Consider the following 25,293-nt stretch of genomic DNA (forward strand, 5'->3'; position numbering starts at 1 on the left):
TAAAGTCCTGGACAACCCTTTTAAAGGGTTATTACCAAAATGACAAGTTATTCCCAATTCACAGCTGATAGCTGGTGGTTGATTTCCCGAGCATGCTCGGGGGTCCTCCAAGTATTTTTTTAGTGCTCGGAGGTTTAGTTTTTCTTGCCTCAGCTGAATGATTTACATCTGTTAGCCAGCATAAGTACATGTGGGGATTCCCTAGCAACCAGGCAACCCCCACATGTACTTACGCTGGCTAACAGATGTAAATCATTCAGCTGCGACCTGAAAAACTAAATCTCCGAGCACTAAAAAATACTCGGAGGACCCCCGAGCGTGCTCGAGAAATCTCGAGTAACGAGTATATTCGCTCATCATTATTGGTGGTCCAACGGCTGGGACCCACAGTGACTGTGATAATGGAGTATTGCACCCCAGTCTTGAATATAGTAGCGGTGCGCTTGTTTGACCTTTGCTCCATTCATTATGGGACTGCCAGAAATAGAGTTCTGTACCCAACTTTCTCTGGCAGTTCCATACACAGGGCTGCACGGTGGCACAGTGGTTGGCACTGTTGCTTTATCAAATCACACCGAGGGCAACATCTGAAAGGCATTTGTATGTTCTCCCTGTTTTTGCGTGGGTTTCCTCCGGGTTTTCCAGTTTCCTCCCACACTCCAAAAGACATACTGATAGGGAGTCTAGATTGTGTGCCCCAATGCAGAATATGATGGCGCTATATAAGCAATGAATAATAAATACATAAACAATGTATGGAGTGGGGGTTGAGAACATGAACCATAGTAGTTGCATTCAAGGCAGGATTTTAGGATTTTTCTGGCTCGTACCCCCCGGAAAACCGCATATTATCCTCTTTCCTATAGATACAGAATAACTATGTATTTCATAATTAAACATTTAAGGGAATAGTTTTCCATACAGATTGTGTTATTTCATTTCTTTTGAAGGATAGAGTTCTATATGGCGCAAGTATTAAAAAAAAATCGTATAAGGTGCATGTATTACTGAACAAAAATTGATGATTGATAACTAATTAATAACCACTATATACTGTAGTTTCCAAATAATAGTGATCAGGATATTCTTTACTTAGAATGGGGAAACATGAGTGAGTGCACAAAGAGGACGGAATATTTTGTGACTCTGCTGCGTTGATCGGTGTCTCACCCTTCAGATCTAGATTGCTGGCCCCTGTAGAGTGCTGCGTGACCGTTCTTCCATCAATCCTTAGAGTGTGAGCATTGCCCGGATCTCGGGAGACAGCGACGCTGTGCCATTGGTTATCGTTCAACAGTCGCTCTGAATTGCCTTTCATTAACGACGGGCCATTCCCAAGGTCGAAGACATAATGTATATACCTAGAGGAGTCAAATAAAAAGGCACGTGGTTTAGTCTACAATGTCGCAATAAATATTTATACATAGGTACAGAAAACATTGCTTCGGTGTAACAACTGTAACAAAACGGAACGTTCAATTCCCGGGACATCTCTGATCTCCGGTTTCGTGGTGATTTACTAATATCTGTAGAAATGTAGTAGATAAAGAAGAATTGAGACATTTCTCACATCTGCGGTTAGAACAGAAAGCCTTGTTCACAAGAACAAAATTATAAAAATATAAAGTAATTGATCTGCCAACGCGTCCTACTGCTTTATCGGGGTTTAATAAAGGTGTCGAGGCTGTCACTGGCAGGAATTACAATCGCCCTTTATCCAGGATTAACGTACACCTGTCACCAGATTTCACAATGAAAAACTGCATTCATTATGAAATAGTTCTCTTAGACCTGAGAAGGCAGGTGTACTTACTTTGAAAATCCTTATCCTGATGTTAAATACAAGAATTTTTTTTTAAGGAGACTCCTAAAATTCTCATTTTAATATTGGGCAAGAAAATATGCAAAAAAAAAAAAAAGAAGAAGGATTTTACAGCCATTATTTTCAAAGTAAGTACACCAGCCTCATCAGCCTTTTTAATACAAAAAAAAAAGCTTGTAGTGTGATATTTGGTGGAGGATCTACTTTAAAACCAAGTAAAAAATTAGTTCTCTTTGTAATGCATCAACTTTTACCCTTAGGCCACGTTCACACTAGCAGTATTTGGTCAGCATGGTGGCGCAGTGGATAGCACTGCAGCCTTGCAGCGCTGGGGTCCTGGGTTCTAATCCCACCCAGGACAACATCTGCAAAGACTTTGTATGTTCTCTCTGTGTTTGCGTGGGTTTCCTCCGGGCACTCCGATTTCCTCCCACATTCCAAAGACATACTGATAGGAATTTTAGATTGTGAGCCCCAATGGGGACAGCGATGATAATGTGTGCAAACTGTAAAGCGCTGCGGAATATGTTAATAAAGATTATTATTAGTACTTTACATCAGTATTTGAAAGCTAAAATCAGGAGTGGGTGATAAATTCAGAAGTGGTGACGGGTTTCTATGATACTTTTCCTCCGATTGTTCCACTTCTGATCTTGGCTTATCAATACCAGCTCTCCTTCATCAAGTTCCCCAAACATTTCTATCACTGTGTTCAGTAAGTTTTTTCCCCCATTTACACCCAGATTCATCACTGTCTTTGTTCTTTTTTTCTAGAGAAAAAGGGCGAAATTAAACCCTGATGTTGTCTTCGGTCTGGGGAGACTGATTTTGAACTTTGGTATTTTTTGGGGTGTTCAAGATGCGGTTCTGAAACTTAAATGAGGATGGGTCGGTCGGCCACGGGTTTCAGAGCCGCATCTTGAATATTTTAAAGAATATTGAAGTTCAAGGTCGGTCGTTTTTGACCGAAGACAACAGCAGGGTTAAGTACTTTCTGGCGTAAAACTGTTAGAAGTGTGGCAATCATCTTGCAACTTTTGGTAGTTTTATTCCAGTCCTGGTCAGAACTTAAAAAAATGAAAAAGTGAGTCGTGCTCAGAAAGGACTTGGTTTGGCCAAGGGCAAACAAAAATACCACCAGAAGTCATGCCACAAATGTGGCTTAAATTACGACTAATTACGAGTGCGGTGGCTCAGTGGTTAGCACCGTTTCCTTGCTGGAGTCCCAGGTACAAATCCCACCAAGGACAACATCTGCAAGGAGTTTTGTTTGTTCTCCCCTCTTGCGTGGCTTTCTTCCCACACTCCAAAGACATACTGAATTTTTGGTTTGTGAGAACCAATGGGGACAGTGATGATGATGTCCGGAATTTATGGCGATATCTAAGCAAGTAAAAAAGAAATAAAAATGTGAAACAAAAAAGGATAATTGTATGTAAAGTGGTTTTGCTTTATAAAAATGATCTGTTTAAAAATAAATAAATCAGATTCATCCTGCAGGCAGCAGGACAATCCGCTGTGTGAAGGAGTTACACAGACTCCGCAGCAGCAAAAATGCTAGGAAATTCTTAATGAATACCATTTATTAGGTTCCGGAATTTTACAATTAGGAAGAAAGCGAACATTGGGAAAAAAATAAAAAATAAAGAGGTAAAAATATCCAGGCGGAATTTATTTTCCGTAAAAGCCAACGGTGTAAACGTCTATTAAATCTTATAAAGTGTTACTAGGGGAAAGACCATCGGGAGGTGTAATGGATCGGATAAATGCCAAATCTAAATTGGAAACTAAGAATAAACCAAATTAATATAGGGATTGTATTTTGTGTGAATTCCCATCACACGCTATGAAGCCGAATACAAGAACAGGTTCTTTTCCATCACTGAATTATCAAAGCTGACATTTTATTACTTTTTTTTTCTACTTTTCCGGCAGGTTGTGGATAGTTTCTAAGGGAAATGTGTTAACATGGGCGTTATTGTCTTCCCTCTGGTCAATATGTATTTTGCCAGGACGCAATGACTGTTTATTACTAGTGACAGGCGATATTACGTATATGAGCCGGGACGAGGATACGGATGTCATTTAGCGGCACTCCTAGAAGCTGGCGACGTATCTCGGGGTCAGCCTACTTTACGTATGCAAAGCTGACCTAAAAGTGCGACTGAAAGGAGCCAAACAGGAAAATGCTTTTAAAATGATACAGAAATAGACAGTTCTAATTACTAAGTGGGGGAGTAAGACACTCGCGTACTGTATAATGCATCAAGCATTTTGCGTTAGGATTGCACAGCGCTATGTAATATACATGCGCTGTGGGTTCCCAATTCCGGCTGGGAATACACTTTAACTCTGCAGGACGTGAGCACCGACTCTGCGAGTTTGAAATATCACACACAGCAGCCTATTCGCTAAAAACATGGTCAATCCCAGGTCTGGATCGGTACGGAAACGCACTTTTCGGATATGGGGGTGAATGGTGGAGAGAGAGACCCCCTAGCCAAGCGGAAATAATCCCAGACTGGATGAATATTGCACTTACGGCTGCGCTCACGAAGGTCAGGATTATTATTACGTCACGTTTACTGCAATTCTCAAAAGTATTTTAGTTCCTGTGTTTTATTCTTAGTCATGGCTCATCCGGAACATAAGCGCCGCTGTCGGTGCCGCCATGGATCCGCTATAAAAGCAATGTCGTAATCTTGGCGTCTATCAGAGCTGGAACCATCGCTTTATTCATGGATTTCGCGCTTCCCGTGCTTTACCTTTGTTACACTGAAGGAACCTGCCGAGTCACCACTGCGTTAATCATCATTTGCACACTATGGGGGAGATGGATTTGTTCTGTATCATTATATTGTTTTTTTTTTTATTTTACATTAGGCACTTTCTACAATTGAAGCGTTGAAATGTAGAGTTATCGTAAAATAGACCTGATCCTATATTTATACATAAACGTTCACAGCTATGTATGAATATATTTCGGGAGGATATCCTACTGGTTGTTAAAGAAGCAAAAAAAAAAAGAAAAAATAGCAGGAACAATAAAATGTAAAAATGGTGACGCGTTTAGTTAAAACATTTATTCAAACTGCGGGCCATTCTTTAAGGGGATAAAAAAATAGCATACATCTATATACATAATTGTCTAAGGGTCACTTCCATCTGTCTGTCCTTCTGTCACGGTTATTCGTTCGCTGATTGGTCTCGGCAGCTGCCTGTCATGGCTGCTGCGACCAATCAGCGACGACCACAGTCCGATTAGTCCCTCCCCTACTCCCCTGCAGTCACTGCCCGGCGCCCGCTCCGTAACCCCCTCCACTCACCGCTCACACAGGGTTAATGGCAGCGGTAACGGCCCGCGGTGTAACGCACTCCATTACCGCTGCTATTAACCCTGTGTGTCCCCAATTATTTACTATTGATGCTGCCTATGCAGCATCAATAGTAAAAATAGGTCATGTTAAAAATAATAAAAAAAACCTGCTATACTCACCCTCCGCCGCCTTTGCCGCTCCTCGCCACGCTCCCGAGACCGCTCCATTGCAAGCGGCAGCTTCCACTCCCAGGGCTGATGTGTGACAAGGACCTGCCGAGACGTCATGGTCATGTGACCGCGACGTCATCATAGGTCCTGCTCACACCAGCCCTGGGACCGGAAGCTGCCGCTTGCAATGGAGCGGTCTCGGGAGCGTGGCGAGGAGCAAGAAAGGCTCTATACTATGTGGCTCTGTGCTGGGCAATATACTACGTGCCTGGGTAATATACTACGTGGCTCTGCTATATATTATGTGGCTGGGCAATATACTACGTGACTGGGCAATATACTACGTGGCTGGGCAATATACTACGTGGCTGGGCAATATACTACGTGGCTGGGCAATATACTACGTGGCTGGGCAATATACTACGTGACTGGGCAATATACTACGTGACTGGGCAATATACTACGTGGCTGGGCAATATACTACGTGGCTGGGCAATATACTACGTGGACATGCATATTCTAGAATACCCAATGCGTTAGAATCAGGCCACCATCTAGTATTACATATCTATAATATAACGCTGGGAGCGTCACTCTGTCCAAAGCCTTTATAGACTGCGCAAGCGCCGGCGCAGTCTGGGCCTCACAGAGTGACGCTCCCAGGAGATCACGGTATGCATAAACACTGAACGCACACTGCGATCTCCACCGGAGAGTCAGGGACCGCCAGGAGGGTAAGTATATTCACCTGTCCCCCGTTCCAGCGCTGCATGCGGCTCCGTTTCCAGTCTCCTCTGCTGTGACGTTCCCAGTTCAGAGGGCGCGATGACGCGCTTAATGCGCGCCGGGCCGCCCTCTGACTGAACAGTCACAGCCAGAGGAGCCGGAAGATGGCGGCGCGCAGCGCTGGAACGGGACAGACAGGTGAGTATAGCAAGTGCTGGGGGCCTGAGCTAGCGGTGATACCGGCACCTGACCCCCACAGCGTGCCGGTGTCCCTGCCTGCTCAGGCCCCCAGCACTCGGCGCCCAGCGACGATAGGTGAGTATAGTATTTTTTTTTTTTTATATATATGGCAGCAGCATACGGGGCATATATAATGGAGCATCTTATGGGGGCATATAATACAATGGTGGCGCAGGATGGGAGCAGCACATGACAGAACGGGCGCAGGATGGCAGCAGCACATGTCAGGATGGGGACGCAGGATGGAGCAGCACGTCAGAATGGGGGTGCAGGATGGGAGCAGCACATGTCACAATGGGGGCGCAGGATGGGAGCAGCACATGACAGAACGGGGGCGCAGGATGGGAGCAGCACATGACAGAACGGGGGCGCAGGATGGGAGCAGCACATGACAGAACGGGGGCGCAGGATGGGAGCAGCACATGACAGAACGGGGGCGCAGGATGGGAGCAGCACATGACAGAACAGGGGCGCAGGATGGGAGCAGCACATGACAGAACGGGGGCGCAGGATGGGAGCAGCACATGACAGAACGGGGGCGCAGGATGGGAGCAGCACATGACAGAACGGGAGCGCAGGATGGGAGCAGCACATGACAGAACGGGGGCGCAGGATGGGAGCAGCACATGACAGAACGGGGGCGCAGGATGGGAGCAGCACATGACAGAACGGGGGCGCAGGATGGGAGCAGCACATGACAGAACGGGGGCGCAGGATGGGAGCAGCACATGACAGAACGGGGGCGCAGGATGGGAGCAGCACATGACAGAACGGGGGCGCAGGATGGGAGCAGCACATGACAGAACAGGGGCGCAGGATGGGAGCAGCACATGACAGAACGGGGGCGCAGGATGGGAGCAGCACATGACAGAACGGGGGCGCAGGATGGGAGCAGCACATGACAGAACGGGAGCGCAGGATGGGAGCAGCACATGACAGAACGGGGGCGCAGGATGGGAGCAGCACATGACAGAACGGGGGCGCAGGATGGGAGCAGCACATGACAGAACGGGGGCGCAGGATGGGAGCAGCACATGACAGAACGGGGGCGCAGGATGGCAGCAGCACATGTCAGGATGGGGACGCAGGATGGAGCAGCACGTCAGAATGGGGGTGCAGGATGGGAGCAGCACATGTCACAATGGGGGCGCAGGATGGGAGCAGCACATGACAGAACGGGGGCGCAGGATGGGAGCAGCACATGACAGAACGGGGGCGCAGGATGGGAGCAGCACATGACAGAACGGGGGCGCAGGATGGGAGCAGCACATGACAGAACGGGGGCGCAGGATGGGAGCAGCACATGACAGAACAGGGGCGCAGGATGGGAGCAGCACATGACAGAACGGGGGCGCAGGATGGGAGCAGCACATGACAGAACGGGGGCGCAGGATGGGAGCAGCACATGACAGAACGGGAGCGCAGGATGGGAGCAGCACATGACAGAACGGGGGCGCACGATGGGAGCAGCACATGACAGAACGGGGGCGCAGGATGGGAGCAGCACATGACAGAACGGGGGCGCAGGATGGGAGCAGCACATGACAGAACGGGGGCGCAGGATGGGAGCAGCACATGACAGAACGGGGGCGCAGGATGGGAGCAGCACATGACAGAACGGGGGCGCAGGATGGGAGCAGCACATGACAGAACAGGGGCGCAGGATGGGAGCAGCACATGACAGAACGGGGGCGCAGGATGGGAGCAGCACATGACAGAACGGGGGCGCAGGATGGGAGCAGCACATGACAGAACGGGAGCGCAGGATGGGAGCAGCACATGACAGAACGGGGGCGCAGGATGGGAGCAGCACATGACAGAACGGGGGCGCAGGATGGGAGCAGCACATGACAGAACGGGGGCGCAGGATGGGAGCAGCACATGACAGAACGGGGGCGCAGGATGGCAGCAGCACATGTCAGAATGGGGGTGCAGGATGGGTGCAGCACATGACAGGATGGGGACGCAGGATGGAGCAGCACATGTCAGAATGGGGGTGCAGGATGGGAGCAGCACATGTCAGAATGGGGGTGCAGGATGGGTGCAGCACATGTCAGGATGGGGACGCAGGATGGAGCAGCTCATGACAGGATGGGGACGCAGGATGGAGCAGCTCATGACAGGATGGGGACGCAGGATGGAGCAGCACATACCAGGATGGAGACCATATACCAATATAGATGCTAGCCACCCGGGCGTAGAACGGGTTCAATAGCTAGTATATATATACACCCACATACACAAACACTAATATATATATATATATATATATATATATATATATATATCTCAAGAGAATGCCAAGAGTGTGCAAAGCAGTCATCAATGCAAAAGGTGGCTACTTTGAAGAACCTAGAACATAAGACATAATTTCAGTTGTTTCACACTTTTTTGTTACGTATATAATTCCACATGTGTTAGTTCATAGTTTTGATGCCTTTAGTGTGAATTTACAATTTTCATAGTCATGAAAATACAGAAAAATCTTTAAATGAGAAGGTGTATCCAAACTTTTGGTCTATACTGTATATATATGTATATATATGTATATATATATATATATATATATATATATATATATATATATATATATATATATATATATATATATATATATATATATATATATATATATATATATACACAGGTCCTTCTCAAAAAATTAGCATATAGTGTTAAATTTCATTATTTACCATAATGTAATGATTACAATTAAACTTTCATATATTATAGATTCATTATCCACCAACTGAAATTTGTCAGGTCTTTTATTGTTTTAATACTGATGATTTTGGCATACAACTCCTGATAACCCAAAAAACCTGTCTCAATAAATTAGCATATTTCACCCATCCAATCAAATAAAAGTGTTTTTTAATAACAAACAAAAAAACCATCAAATAATAATGTTCAGTTATGCACTCAATACTTGGTCGGGAATCCTTTGGCAGAAATGACTGCTTGAATGCGGCGTGGCATGGAGGCAATCAGCCTGTGACACTGCTGAGATGTTATGGAGGCCCAGGATGCTTCAATAGCGGCCTTAAGCTCATCCAGAGTGTTGGGTCTTGCGTCTCTCAACTTTCTCTTCACAATATCCCACAGATTCTCTATGGGGTTCAGGTCAGGAGAGTTGGCAGGCCAATTGAGCACAGTAATACCATGGTCAGTAAACCATTTACCAGTGGTTTTGGCACTGTGAGCAGGTGCCAGGTCAGCATGAAGTGCTCCAAAATCTCCTGATAGCTAGCTGCATTGACCCTGCCCTTGATGAAACACAGTGGACCAACACCAGCAGCTGACATGGCACCCCACACCATCACTGACTGTGGGTACTTGACACTGGACTTCAGGCATTTTGGCATTTCCTTCTCCCCAGTCTTCCTCCAGACTCTGGCACCTTGATTTCCGAATGACATGCAAAATTTGCTTTCATCAGAAAAAAGTACTTGGGACCACTTAGCAACAGTCCAGTGCTGCTTCTCTGTAGCCCAGGTCAGGCGCCTCTGCCGCTGTTTATGGTTCAAAAGTGGCTTTACCTGGGGAATGCGGCACCTGTAGCCCATTTCCTGCACACGCCTGTGCACGGTGGCTCTGGATGTTTCCACACCAGACTCAGTCCACTGCTTCCTCAGGTTCCCCAAGGTCTGGAATCGGTCCTTCTCCACAATCTTCCTCAGGGTCCGGTCTCCTCTTCTCGTTGTACAGCGTTTTCTGCCACATTGTTTCCTTCCAACAGACTTACCATTGAGGTGCCTTGATACAGCACTCTGGGAAGAGCCTATTTGTTGAGAAATTTCTTTCTGGGTCTTACCCTCTTGCTTGAGGGTGTCAATGATGGCCTTCTTGACATCTGTCAGGTCGCTAGTCTTACCCATGATGGGGGTTTTGAGTAATGAACCAGGCAGGGAGTTTATAAAAGCCTCAGGTATCTTTTGCATGTGTTTAGAGTTAATTAGTTGATTCAGAAGATTAGGGTAATAGGTCGTTTAGAGAACCTTTTCTTGATATGCTAATTTATTGAGACAGGTTTTTTGGGTTATCAGGAGTTGTATGCCAAAATCATCAGTATTAAAACAATAAAAGACCTGACAAATTTCAGTTGGTGGATAATGAATCTATAATATATGAAAGTTTAATTGTAATCATTACATTATGGTAAATAATGAAATTTAACACTATATGCTAATTTTTTGAGAAGGACCTGTATATATATATCTACTATATAAAGCTGAATGTGTGTGTGTGTGTGTGTGTGTATGTGTGTGTGTATGTCCGGGATTGGCATCTGCACCATCGCAGCTACAGCCACAAAATTTTGCACAGTCACACGTCTGGACCCCGAGAGCGTCATAGGCTATGTTGTGAGGCGAAATTTTAACCCCGCGCTTTCCAATTCACAAAACAATTTTGCCCCTATCTACATAATGGGGAAAAAAGTGAAAGGAAAAGTGTTGGAAGCGTCGCAGCTAAAGAAACAAAATTTTGCACAGTCACACGTCTGGACCCTGAGAGCATCATAGCCTACGTTGTGAGGTGAAATTTTAACCCCGCGCTTTCCAATTCATCAAACAATATCGCCCCTATCTACATAATGGGGAAAAAAGTGAAAGGAAAAGTATTGGAGGCGTCGCAGCTAAAGAAACAAAATTTTGCACAGTCACACGTCTGGACCCTGAGAGCGTCATAGGCTATGTTGTGAGGTGAAATTTTAACTCCGCGCTTTCCAATTCACCAAACTATTTTGAGCAGGTGAACAGTTGGGCGGGACGGTTGTTCGCCATATCTCCACCCTTGGGTGTGATGCACACTGTAAAATAGGACCTGTTTGTCTCACATATATTAATATATAATTAATTTTTATATATACACCTATATGTTTTTTTCATTTAGTCTAATTAGTGCTCAGAGGGCTTGAACTTGCAATCTCTTGCCTGCCTTTGCAATACATAAGTATTGCAGTGTATTATGAAATAGACTAACAAAGCCCAGTCACAAGAAGAACTTCATCAGAGACTTCATATCTCAGACATGGGGGGCCTCCAGAAGGCCCATGCCTGGCAAGGCAAACCGATTGACGCATCGTTAAGGGGGTGAAACATATGTATGAGATACTTAAAAGAAAATTTGACTTGAGAAAGTGACACTTTAAAGGACTTCTTTGTTTATAGTTTGATTGAACACTAATTTATGACCTTTCTAGGGGAGCTGACAAATGACATGGCCAACCAGCGATCCAACTCGCCATTCCAAATGCAACATGTCTGTATTCTACTCTAACACCATGTATGTATACCCCCATGCTTAAAGGCAGTGTGTCAGAAGTTTTGACTCTGGATAACCACTGACTACCCTATATAGGAGAGGAGAAATGCTGCCTAACCCATTGAGGCATTGAGGACCGGACAATTTTACATTTTTGTAGTTTCCTTTTCATCTTCCGTTCTTTAGATTTTTCCCCACATCGATAAGTTGTAACAGGCCTTGTTTTTTTGCAAACAAGTTATAGTTTTTAATGACATGATTAATGCACTGGGAAATGGGAAGCATCTATTTTTAATCGATTTTTTTTGGGGGGAAAATGCTTTTTATGCTTGAGCTTACTCTGCAGGCGGAGCTACTCCTGGCAACCCAGTGCGGTCAATAGCCAGTCAGGGAGGCGGGGCATGCAAACCCAGTGGGCGGGACAATGCACTGAGGCTCTTGGCCACACCCAGGGTGCAGTGAATATGCTAATTAGCATAGGTGAATAAAATTCAGTTTCTGCAGATTGGAGGCAGCGATTAGAGCACTAAAGTTGCAATCATTATAGGGGCGATATCCCCTACAAGGCTTCCTGCTTAGTTTATCTGGTTTGCTTCGGGCTCAGAGACTCCCTTTAAATTAAATCTAATTTATAAATGTCTTCATGTTATATTGTGTAATACTCCATTCACGTTATTATCAGCTGGGACGGGCAAAGCTGTTTAATGTGGGCAGCACAAACATTCAGCAAGCGGAAAAACGGATGAACTACGTTGTATCTGGAAATGTATCCTCACACTGGTGCCCATTGCGTAAAACCCTTAATTCATTTCCCTCGTACAAACCGGCCATGACACGTCCATTGTGCCTGCAGATCCCAGCATTCTTCATCAAACTGTTTTTTTACATTTTTTTTTTAACCGTTTCTACAATTACACATTTTAAATTTACAGCGAATACCCAGGTCATAGCGGTCAGCCGAATTCCAGGCTCTAATAAGAGTTTCCATGACCACCGCACACATCTCAAAATTAGCAAATAATCTCCCTGCTGGAACGTATCGATAATCTCACTGCTTAAAAAGTCAATCTCTATTAAATCCAAGTAAAGCACTGGTTACCTGAAGGGCCGTAATTTCTTGTTTTCCAAACTGTGTAATTAATTGTCTTGAGCACATTTCTCTTGAGAGGAAGATGAGGAGCATCAGCACAGTGTGTGTATGTATATATTATATATAGGTACACACACACATACAGTCATGGCCGAAAGTGTATTTCTCCAAGAAAATTATTGCAATTACACATGTTTATTTCCTTTGTGTGTATTGGAAGAACACAAAAAAATAGGCAAATTGGACATAAGTTCACGCAAAATCCCCCAAATGGTCCAGACAAAATTATTGGCACCTTTCCAAAATTGTGGGTAAAAACAACTTTGTTACAAGCATGTGATGCTCGTTCAAACTCACCTGTGGCAAGTAACAGGTGTGGGCAATATGAAAATCACACCTGAAACCAGATAAAAAGGGGAGAAGTTGACTCAATCTTTGCATTGTGTGCCTGCGTCTGCCACATTAAGCATGGAGAACAGAAACAGGAGAAGTCTGAGGACTTGAAAACCAAAATTGTAAAAAAAAATATCAACAATCTCAAAGTCACAAGTCCATCTCCAGAAATCTTGATGTTCTTTTGTCCGCGGTGCACACCATAAATCAAGAAGTTTACAACCAATGGCCTTGTAGCTAATCTTTCTGGACGTGGACGGTAGAGAAAAATTGTTGAAAGGTTGCAATGCAGGACAGTCCGGATCGTGGATAAGCGGCCTGAATCAAGTTCCAAATTCAATCTGTTCTGCAGGCTCAAGATGCATCAGTGTCAGCGTCAAGTATCTGTCATAGCTACGAAATGCTATGGCAGGAGACGCAGGAGGACCCCGCTACTGACACAGTGACATAAAAAAAGCTAGACTGCAGTTTGCCAAAATGTAGGCAAGTCAAAATCCTTTTGGACCAACATAGAGCTTTTTGGTAAAGCATATCATTCTACTGTTTACTGAAAATGGAATGAAGCCTACAAAGAAAAGAACACAGTACCTACAGTCAAATATGGTGGAGGTTCAAAGATGTTTTGGGGTTATTTTGCTGCCTCTGGAACTGGGTGCCTTGACTGTGTTAAAGGAATCATGAAATCTGAAGATTACGAAAGGATTTTGGGTTGCAATGTAGTGCCCAGTGTCAGAAAGCTGGGTTTGCATCCTAGGTCCTGCAGAACCATGGCCTCAATCATACTTCAAGAAGAACCCAGAAATGTATGCAAAAAAAAGTGCTGGAGTGTTCTGAAGTGGCCAGTAATGAGTCTAGATCTAAATCCTATTGAACACCTGTGGAGAGATCTTAAAATTGATGTTGAGAGAAGGCGCCTTCAAATATGAGAGACCTGGAGCAGTTTGCAAAAGAAGAGTGGTACAAAATTCCATTTGAGAGGTGTAAGAAGCTTGTTGATGGTTATAGGAAGCGATTGTTTGCAGTTATTTACTCAAAAGGGTGTGCAACCAAATATTAAGATGAAGGTGCAAACAATTTTGTCCAGCGCATTTTTTGAGTTTTAGAATTTGTGTGTGCACAAATATACAAGTTTTAAGAATGTATAAAATGCTCCTTCATTAAATATAGTGCACCAGAATGACCGTAGACCGAGAATAGGGTACTTTTTTTTGCTCATTTGGAACGCTGTAAAATTGGTAGTAAGCCTGTGAGTAGGGAGTCATACAATGCACCAAGCTTACAAATGACATGTACTGAAAAATGTAGCAGTGACAAGTCAGATGGAAAAGAAAAGTGTATTTCATCATGTCCAGAAAATTGCACAAAATGTATCACAGTGTTCGGAATTTTGATAAATTTTGCTACATTTGAAACACTTTTACCAGCTCATATATTCATGCACCTTCGATTCTTGATGAATCTCCCCCTGTGCATCTATCGAGACCTGCACAACTTCGTACAATAAAATATTCCTGATACTTAAAAGTAGCCGGGGCGTAATATTATGTAATAATTGTAGAAGTCATTGCTGGATACAAATATCAGAGCGGAGAAGTTTTTTTCTTTTTTACTTTGCCCCTCTTGGGTCTTCTATCTCGTTCTTGCTATTGTACATCGCCTGCGACACTTTCTCCAAGTCTTTAGATCATGCAAGGTACTCAGATATAGACACCTTTAGGGTCAACTCATTTACGTATATACTTGAAAAATTTGCACCGTTTGTTTTTTTTACAGGCTTTTCGTTCCCCGCACATTTCTTTACGCAGTATCAGTTTACTAAGAATCCAATAGTGAGCTTGTCCTGATAAAGTTTGCTATTCTCTTATCTGTCTTTTTCTGAATTTCTTTGTAGACGTACAGCTCTGGCAAAAATTAAGAGACCACTGCACAGATTTATAAAAATCAGCTTCTCTACATGTCTGTCAGCCATTCCAATCCAGTGTCAGGTGACTTCCAACCAGAGTACACCTCATTCTACTTAATGTGCTTCTTATTAGGTGATTACCTGAACAAAATCTTATTTAACGAAGGAAAGTATAAAAAAAACCTGCTGTGGTGTTCACAATCCTCTTGCAATAGGACAAGCTGGATGGCAAAACAAGTGCTAGAAATATCCCAAAAGTAATAGGAATGAAAAAATTACGTTTAACCATGCCAAAAGAGTTCAAAAGCAAAGTCTTGAGTGAGGAAAAGAAGAGCTCAAATTCTGGCTTTACTAACAGAGGGATACAGTGAGCGTCATGTTGCCTCCATCCTTAAAATTTCTTAGATGGCAGTCCATTACAACAAGGTCAAGCAGCAGACATTGGAGACAACAAAGCTACAGACCGGCAGAGGGCAAAAAACGACTCTCCACTGACCAGGATGACCGTCATCTTATTCGAATGTCACTCAGCAAAGGCAGGATGACATCAAGTGACCTACAAAAGGAATGGCAAATGGAAGCTGGGGTGGAGTGCACGGCAAGAACAGTTCTCGTAACAGGCTCCTAGAGGCAGGACTCAAGTCATGTAAAGCTAGAAAAAAGCCTTTCATCAATGAGATGCAAAGTAGAGCCAGGCTGAATTTTGCCAAAGACCATAAGCATTGGACCATAGAGGACTGGAGTAACGTAATTGCAGCGCCCCAGAGTCCTGGTCGTTGCAGAGATGTTGCTCTCCCACCAGGGTGAGTGATGTTACGTCTGATGGCACCAAAGGAGTTAAACCCTGCCAGGTATCTCAGCCACACACACACATTTCACACATTTCACACTCCAGTCCACCAGGGGGAGCTAAGGGTTCTATCTACTAGGCCACTCCTCACACATGGGTAAAACTGGTGGGTTGGTTAGAAAGAGGGCAGAACGAGGAGAGAGGAGTTCCTGGCTGGAGACTAGCGAAAAAGGTCTCCAGGCCGAGCTGGCTGGAGCAAGGCCCAGTCAGATCCAGACTACGGTCTGAGGAGGAGGACAGAAGGCACAAGGAGCTGCGCCTGCACCTGATTGCGGCAGCCTCCTATGAAAGGACAAGAAGGGAAACGTGTCATAGTGAGTGAGAAACGAAGTTGTAGCAACAGGAGTAACAAATCAGTGGGAGACCAGCTAGAAGCAGGCTGCCTCCCCCTGAAGCGCAGTACCGGTGGCCGGAGCACCGAGGGAGTAATAGACTCTATGCTTTACTTCAGAGACTGGCAGGGCAGTCAGTTCCAAGCTGGCTGTCCGACCTAAGAGCCTAAGCAGACAAGGTGGCAATGCGGAGGAGGGGTGACACTAGGGTCCCTATAATATAGCCTCAGGCCACCACCGTCATACGGGTTTTGTCCTATCCATCTGGGGGACAGGAGAAGAGTAACAAGAGTGAGGACCCTATTAGGAGCTAATGCAAGTAGGGACCTACTACGTTACTGTGCATGCGCAAAGGGAAGGATACTGATTTCCACCTGGCTCAGGGGACTCTGGAATTGCCATCAGACCGGCCGGACTCTGCCGACCCTGTAACCTGGTACTCCGGACTGTGGATGCTGAAGCCTCCAGTAAAGGTAAAGAGACTGCACCCACTGTGTCCTCGTTATTCACCGCGTCTCGCATCATCCACCATCAACATCTACACTACTGGGAAGCCCTGGGGAAACACTTCACCTGTGGGAAGGTATTCCATCTAGCTGCCATAACATCACCCCAGTGGACCCCTAAGCAGTGTCATTCACCCTGACCGAATACCACAGGTAGCGTCACGAACACTTGACAAACTTACATCACCCTTAATTGGGCGCCCCTTAGCAGGGCCTTGGACCGGGTCGAGCCACCGTGACATCCCCAGACAGAAGGGAGGGAAGGACCCGGTACCGAGTACCCCATTGTCCTGCGCCTGGGGGCGATCCATAATCTTCTCTGATGAGTCTAATTTTCAGCTTTGCCCAACACTTGGTCGTCTAATGGTTAGACGGAGACCTGGAGAGGCGTATAAGACAATAGTGTCTTGCACCCTCTGTGAAATTTGGTGGAGGATCGGTGATGATCTGGGGATGCTTCAGCAAGGCTGGAATTGGGCAGGTTGTTCTTTGCGAAGGATGAATGAATCAAGCTGCATACAAGGTTATCCTGGAAAAACGGTTGATTCCCTCTGCTCAGGCAATGTTCCCCAACTCTGAGAACGGTTCTTTTTTCCAGCAGGACAAAGCGCCATGTTACACAGCTAGTTCAATTAAGGTGTGGATGAAGGACCACCATATCAAATCCCTGTCATGGGCAGCCCAATCTCCAGACCTGAACCCCATTGAAAACCTCTTGAATGTAATCAAGAGGAATATGGATACTCACAAGTCATCAAACAAAAAACTGCTTACATTTTTGTACAAGGAGTGGCATAAGGTGACCCAAAAGCAGTGTGAAAGACTGGTGGAAAGCATGCCAAGACTCATGAAAGCTGTGATTTAAAATCATGGTTATTCCACAAAATATTGATTTCTGAACTCTTCCAGAGTTAAAACATTAGTATTGTTGTTTCTAAATGATTATGAACTTGTTTTTTTGCATTATTTGAGGTCTGCAAGCAATGCATTTTTTTGTTATTTTGACAATTTCTCATTTTCAGAAAATAAATGCAAAATGTATTGTTTGGAACTGCGGAGACATGTTGTCAGTAGTTTATAGAATAAAAGAGCAATATACATTTTACTCAAAAATATACCTATAAAAGAGAAAAATCAGACAAACTGAATATTTTGCAGTGGTCTATTAATTTTTGCCAGAGCTGTATACTCCCAGACTACATCAAAGTTGGCTGAACTTTTTATGCGATTATAAATTAACTAAGACTGTGAAAAATAGTAGAGAAGGACGATATAACGTGGAACAAGCTGCTGTAAATGAGAAGCCTTTTGTGTTCCAAAATTGTTCTTTTTTGTACCAACACGTTTTGGCACCGAGTAACACTTGGTTTTTCACCTTGAGAAAGGCAAGGTCCAGTGCCGAAATGCGTTGGGACAATAAAAACCATTTTGGAGAAAAAAATACTTCTCACTTCCCGCAACGCAGTCAATGTGATGTCGTTCTCCTCTACTATTAATCATGTGGAAGAGCCGCAGAGGTTAAACGTGTCTACAGGTGTTTCGCCTTCACACAACACTGTCAGGTAAGTACATAATCTCGTCTTTTATTTTACTTACCAGGTGATACTGCTCTGTGTGCGCTTTTGTTACCCAAAACAGTTTTTCAAGACCCAAAAAAGACAGGCAAAAGAGATACAAACTCCTAGCGAAAATAAGCTCTCTGATGGATTCTTAGTTTACGCATTCTGCAGCCATCAATGTGTAGGGAAATGAAGAGCCAATAAGAGGCAAAACGGAGCAAAATTTTTAATGAAACCCAATTGCAATTTTTTTTTTATCCTAAAATATATACATTTAAGTGGAAACAAAATATTTTGCCTCTGAATTTGCCTACGTCCTTTAAGTCAATGTATCAATAGTATTGAGCAAATAATGTCACTCACCCCTTTACCAGCTCCACGGCAATAAAGTCCGGCCCCTGACCTCCATTGTAAAGTAAGAGCCCATCTGGGTGCCGTCCCCGAAACATGAAGAGAAGATGCATGGAGGCATACGCCTGTAGTCGAGGTAGGGCAAGGTACGCCGGTCCCGACCGAAATACTACAGGATCAGCTAGCAGTGGACGCAGACCTCCGGCACGAGCATTTAGTTCACAACGTCTGCCTAATTCACCGTCCTGACATAAGTCAAGATATGGGGCGCCATTGTAACGGAGAGCTGTTAAGTGACCCAAGAAATTCGAAGGTGGGGCCGAAAGGAAACGGCGTTCGGTCATTATGCCCGTTTCCAGATGGTGAAGCTCCAGTCGTGTATGGTCACCAGCCATGTGTCCTGCAACAGCAAGAAGCACAAAATTAATAGTCTATATGTGAAATAATACATATATGATAGATAAAACACATAATTTCAACTTCTGTATAACACGTACGTCTATTAAAAAGGGAAGCGCATTGGTATTCATGAAAATAGAAAGACTCGGTTAAGCTCCATAGTTTTATAGAATAGCTCAAGTTATTAAATAAATGGAGCTCAGCGTATCGTAAAAGTAAGATTTTCCTTGGTTACTTGGTAACAATGATTACATGACTATAACAGTATGGTTCAGTAGTTGTAGAGGGCACTGTAGTAATTATCGCGGGTCTGTAGAATGCATATGGGAGCGATGCTGTAGTGCCCTAATTATCCTGTATTATGGAGGAATTATGAGAATACTAGAGGTTAGGTCAATAATAAACTGGAAGACATGATTCTCACAATGGTTATAGCTTTATACACTGGAAAGAGCTTAGAGGATACGGGAGAAGAGAAGTATCCTCTACTGTATGGACAAAAGCACTGAGACACATCCCCCTAGAGGAGCTTTTATGACCTCCCATTCTACAATCAGACACATTAATGTGGAGTCGCCTCTCTGCGGATATAACTCCCGTTCTTCTAGGAAGACTTTCTATAAGATTTTGGAAACATCGGTGGAAATTTTTGCCCCTTCATCCAGAAGAACATTTGTGAGGTCAGACACTGATGTTGGAGGAGAGGCCGGGATCACAATCTCCGTTCTATTTCATCCAAAATTTTATCGATGGAGTTGAGATCCAGGTTCTGTCCATCTGGTCCTGTTCAACCATGTCTTTATGGACCTTGGTCACTGGGCAATGTCGTGGCAAACGGAAAATGGCCTTCTCCAAACTGCTCCCACAAAGCTGGAAGCTACAAATGTCCAAAATGCCCTGAAGGCTGAAGCACAAAGAATTTGCTTCACTGGAACTAATGGGCCGAGTCCTGAAAAACAAGCCTATATCATTATCCTCCTCCACCATCTATACAGTGGGTACAATGCAGTCAAGGGGGAATGTTCTCCTGGAATCACCAAATCCAGACTCCTCCATCTGACCCCAGATAGGGTAGTGTGATCAATCACTGCACAGAACACATTTCCTCCAGAATCCAGTGTTGGCGGCTTTACTCCACTTCATCTGATGCTCGACATTGTGCTTGATGATATAGTGTTTGTGCTAATATCAGAGGAGGTAGGTCTGGACTCTGAAGTTACGGAGTCAGCAGAGCATTGGTGACTTTTCTGTCCTCTGCCCCTCAGCACTCAACTTCCAACTCTAACTTTATGGGGTCTTTACTTCGAGACAGAGTTGCTGCGGTTCCTTCCACTTCTCAATAATATCACTCACAGGTGAAGGGGGAAAATTTAGGAGGAAGAAATGTCATGAACGGACTTGTTACCCCGGTGGCTCCTGTTACAGGACCGCACTGGTATCCGTGAGCTGTGCACCACCGGCCGTTCTGTCACATGTTAGTAAAGGTAGAGGGCATGGTGGGGGGCCAAAGGTTATACACCAGGGTGAGGGGCTGGATATTATACACTGAGGGCCGATGGAGCTGGGTGTTATATAATGGGGGGCGAGGGGCCGGATATTATACAATGGGGGTGAGGGGCTGGATGTTGTATTCTGGGGATAATGGGACTAAATGAAAATTCGGAATTAATTCAGATTAAATCATGTGTCCCAATCATTTTTGTCCATATAGTTATCTATCTATCTGGGTAGCAAATTAATCTGTAGATGCATTTATGGTTTGCTGTGTTTTCCATGATGATAGGTGGAGACTCAAAGTCTGGGACCCTCATCCTTTAAGAGATCAAAGGACCCAGGATCGCAGCTTTTCTCCGCCTAGTGGAGCTCCTGTCCATCAGCTGTACAGGGAACTTCAGCACAGCTTCATTCAGGAGAAGGGAGATTGTTCTCTATAATCTGGTGCACAGGAGCACTGCAATGCAGAGAAGAGCTGCGATGGAGCTGCAGAACTCATTGGTCATTTTCCCAGCATTCGGTCTCCCACTGATTACAAAATTGCAAAAGATCCTAGTGATATGCCATCAATTCCAATGGCGAGAAAACACAATTAAAGGCATCGAAAATAGGAGTTTAACCCAATATGTGTATGTTGTAGTAACTGCTGCCAGTATACATGCGAAGACCGACGATGGTTAGCTTGAAACCTCACTAGTAGAGATGATCGACTCAATTCGAAAAAAATCAAATTTGCCATGAATTTTACATAAAAATTGCATTCACTGGAATAGGAATATTTTAATATTTGATTTGCTCGAATCCAGCAAAATGTTGGCGAGCCAACCACCTTTTTGCTGGATTTTTTAATGGGCTGGGAAGGGGTTAAAAAAGAATAAAAAAAGACTATACTAACTTGCTTTAGGCTCACCCATTACCTGTTCTGCTGTTTGGTCTTTGGATCTTTTCCAGGCTCCGGTCGAGTTGGACCACCGAAGAGCCGGAAGATCTGAAGACCAAGGAGATGCAAAGTCCGGAAGATCCAAAACTAAGACTGGAGTACTGGTTGGGGAGCTATGGTAACAAGAAAAGTGAGGGGCCGTCCTAGTATAGGGGAGAATAACCTTACTTTTTAAAGGGAACCGGTCACCCCCCAGGCGTCTGTAACTAAAAGAGCCACCTTGTGAAGCACTAATGCTGCATTCTGACAAGGTGACTCTTTTAGTTCGGGTCACTGGCACTGCTGCGATAATCGCTTTTGAAATTTGTGCCTCATACATGTGAAATCGTCCAGGGGGGCAGGTCTTTCCCCCTAATCCAGACGCCTCACATCCGTCACTCATGGCCTCTCTTGCCACCGGGCGCCGCCTCCTCTTCCTTCAGTAGCGTGCCCGGCGCCTGCGCTGTAAGTTCAAAGTGCAGCGCAACTGCGCATGCCCGAAAAAAATATAACAGCGCAGGCGCCGGGGACGCAACTGAAGGAAGAGACGGTGGCGCCCGGTGGCAAGAGAGGCCATGAGTGATGGCTGTGAGGCGTCTGGATTAGGGGGAAAGACCTGCCCCCCGGACGATTTCACAGGTATGAGAGACAAATTTCAAAAGCGATTATCGCAGCAGTGCCAGGGACCCGAACTAAAAGACCTCTGAACTTGTCAGAATGCAGCATTAGTGCAGCACAAGGTGGCTTTTAGTTACAAACCCCAGGGGGGGGGGGGGGTGACAGGTTCCCTTTAACCCCTTCCCATTCATTTATTATACTATGGGTTCTGGAGAGACCTCAGAACACACATTTTTGGGGGCACTTTCTACTTGGCCCAAATTTAAATTTTTGACCGATTCTGACTAATCGAACCCAAAGTAAACTTTAAAAAAAAAATGTACTTCTCTTTCCTCACCTGTATGAGGCCCGCCATTTCTAACATAGTTCATTTAATTTAAAATACACAGACAGCAATAAATCAATCGAATTCAACTGATTAAAAAAAAAGATGTACGAAAAAAACATTTCCACCTACCTTCTACAGTGACATTGTCCACACTGAGCTGGAGGTATTTCCCTCTGCGGAGTACTCGTACTGTGTGCCATTCGTTGTCATTTAACTTTTGGCCAGCAAACAAAGTCTCTGGGCCCTTACCTAAAAGGAGCAGGGATGCAGTGTAAAGCTATGCATTAGCATTTTTTTTTAAACACATACCTATATCTCGGAGTGATGGAAGCTGCGACAAATTGATATGTAGAATCAAATTTGTGAAAAACAGCAGAAAAGTAGCTCCTAACAATTTACCTATAAATTATATTTTTGATTATAAAGTACTGGAATTGTTTCTATCTGCTGCTGATTTGATCCAGTTGAGGGAACAGAACTTAAATGGAAAGTAAATCACCTAAATAATTTTTTTTATTCATTAAAACTGGCTGGCGAAACGTTCTGTTTATCTCATTGCTTTTATTTTCTGATTGTAATTTATTTTTCCTATTCTGTTTTCTCTACAAGATTATGGAGACATGTATCTTGCCATTTTGCAGGAAACAATAGACTTGAGAATTCGCTAGGCATGCTCTGTGATCTGTGCAGAGGTCATTACGCAAGGAGGGGGTAGGCAGTGAACGGTGACAAGCGCCTAAAGTAGATGGGTAATTCTCATAGCAATACACTAACTATAATCTTGCATCTGATAATAATGAGACTTTGCAGCCAAAGAGAAAACAAAGATTTTATATTTTTTAATTATAAATAGTGATACAAATTAAAAAGTGTTTAAAGGGGTTGTCCCACAGACATTGCACATTTTCATCGTTTGGATGTGTTAGAAAAAAAATACTCCTGTGTCGAGATATTCTTATAAATGTGCCCCGCCTATGTACTTTTTTTTTATTTGCTGTGTATGACCATGCAAAGCTGCTCCACTTTATGGTAGGGATATGCCATATCTCTTGGCTAGAGGAGCAAGCATAAGTTACTTATGAATATACAGATGTCATGGCAGGGGCTTATAGCTGCTTTTTTCTGAAACAACACATTCCCCTGCCTGTTTTATCACAGGAGTGAGCGATTCTGCCTCGTGCGTCTTCTGCCCTTTCAGCTCATCATAAATCAGTCAGTGACATAAGACCTTCAGAGGAAGCCGAGTTTGTATGTGACTGAATTAATATATCTATTCGTTAATAACAGGATTTTTGTACAGCAGCAACAAATACAACCAAGAGTGAAAAGGGGGCTGTGGAGGCAGAAGAGGTCAGTTAAATGTTTGTGGAGCCCTAGGAAAAAATAAAACACTTTTTTTTCCCCAGAAATGGTCCCACTGAAGTGTCTGACATTCCAATGCAGATAGACACAACCCTACACAGCTAGATGCAACATATTTATATAGATATGACATATGATTCTTCTAATCCTCGACAACCCCTTTTAATATCAGATAATCCTTTTAGTTTCAGATTTCTTACCTATTGGCTATAATCTGCTTGGTGTTGAACTCGCACTTTAAAGTAGCACTCGAGCCAGAGAAAAACTATTTTATGTATACAGTGCAGCATAGGCTATGATTTAAAAATAATGTAGATTTTTAATGTATGATGCATGTAATGTTGGTTTCCAATTGCAATTTCTTTCAATGTTTTCATCTGCATGCCTCGCCTCCTGCTTGTGATGGGTTTCTCCCCATCAGTTTTTTTTTAAATACAAGGTACAGGCGAGCAGTATGCTATATTGGAGATTCTTTAGTCATGATTCTACAATATTGTACACAGTTAGTTTAAAGTAAAGTGTATGTATATATATATATATATATATATATATATATATTTGGAGTTTATCACTGTATAGACTGACCTACCATATCACCGCTCTCTTATATTATGCAGACATTATTTGTCACCTTCCATGGGGGGGAAACAAAAGAATAAAAGTAAACCTTTGTGGAGAGAGTAGGCTTCGGAGAGCTACCAGAAAAATAGTAAAATTTTCATATTGTCATTCTGTAGTTTGCAGGAAAAAACTACAATCCACACAGTAGAGCGTGTGCTGGACTGGTACTGGACTGGAGATCACAAGACACATTGGTCGATAATTCCATAGTTCAAAAAGTATAGATGTAACAGATGGGATGAACTAAAGTACACACCTAGGATATTGCTGGTAAGCGAGCATTGTATGTGCAAAACATTTGCTGGAGTGCTACTTTTTTAAGTGTGAAGTTTTCCATTTCTATTCTTCAGTTTTGTGCATTAAAACTTGGTTACTTAATTTTAATTGTTATGTAATGTACTGTGATATGTTGCCATTGTTGGATTTACGCAGAATATAAAAATAGAAAAAAACCCATAAAAAAGTATTAAATTATAGATTAGAACAGCATTGTGCTCTTGATTCGGTGATATTGGTGACTGCTAGCTAAACGGAATCCATGGACCAACAACAAACTGAAAAGCATTGAAATATTAGAAAAAAAAGAACAAAGAAAACACAGATAAATCACAGTCATAAAAACTATTCCAAATGGAATACAAAAAAAGACAAAACAATTAAAGTGTCAAAGAGTCAAAGAGAGAATTCTGAGAATACAGTAAGTAACAGAAAGAAAGCTAAAGGAGAAACTGAAGAGAAGACAGGAAAGAGGGCGAGGAGCAGAACAGGTTTGTTAGAAAGCATAGTGAGAGCAAAGATACAGCGTGAGACTTACTGGGCCCGCATACTATCCGTAAACAGTCTGAGGGGAAGAGAAAGAGACAGCCTGGGTTATCCTTCAGATCTTTCTGCAGACAGAACAATTCAGCACCCACATATTCCGGGGACGTACATGTGTCTCAGGGGCCATTTCATAACTGACGCTACAGTATACTAATTAAGGTAAACATTTTGGTAAAATTTGTCATTGTTTAGGGAAGATACTGAGG

At 43.7% G+C, this 25,293-nt stretch overlaps 1 protein-coding gene across 34 annotated transcripts in view; it reads right to left on the reverse strand.

The window, feature by feature from the left end:
• Positions 1–25,293, reverse strand: part of NRXN2 (neurexin 2) — a 724,697-nt gene that overhangs the window by 344,643 nt on the left and 354,761 nt on the right. For 18 of the 34 annotated variants that reach the window (XM_069738710.1, XM_069738694.1, XM_069738704.1 and 15 more), the window contains 4 exons: positions 25,080–25,106; positions 22,412–22,531; positions 18,537–18,924; positions 1,171–1,361 (listed from right to left, as the gene is read on the reverse strand). In XM_069738710.1, the coding sequence (XP_069594811.1) occupies positions 1,171–1,361; positions 18,537–18,924; positions 22,412–22,531; positions 25,080–25,106 (726 nt within the window). The remainder of the gene's footprint in view (positions 1–1,170; positions 1,362–18,536; positions 18,925–22,411; positions 22,532–25,079; positions 25,107–25,293) is intronic. The other 16 variants (XM_069738695.1, XM_069738707.1, XM_069738688.1 and 13 more) reach the window with 1 other exon arrangement.

The sequence above is a fragment of the Ranitomeya imitator genome, chromosome 9 (assembly GCF_032444005.1).
Source record: "Ranitomeya imitator isolate aRanImi1 chromosome 9, aRanImi1.pri, whole genome shotgun sequence".
In the NCBI taxonomy this organism is placed as follows: domain Eukaryota; kingdom Metazoa; phylum Chordata; class Amphibia; order Anura; family Dendrobatidae; genus Ranitomeya; species Ranitomeya imitator.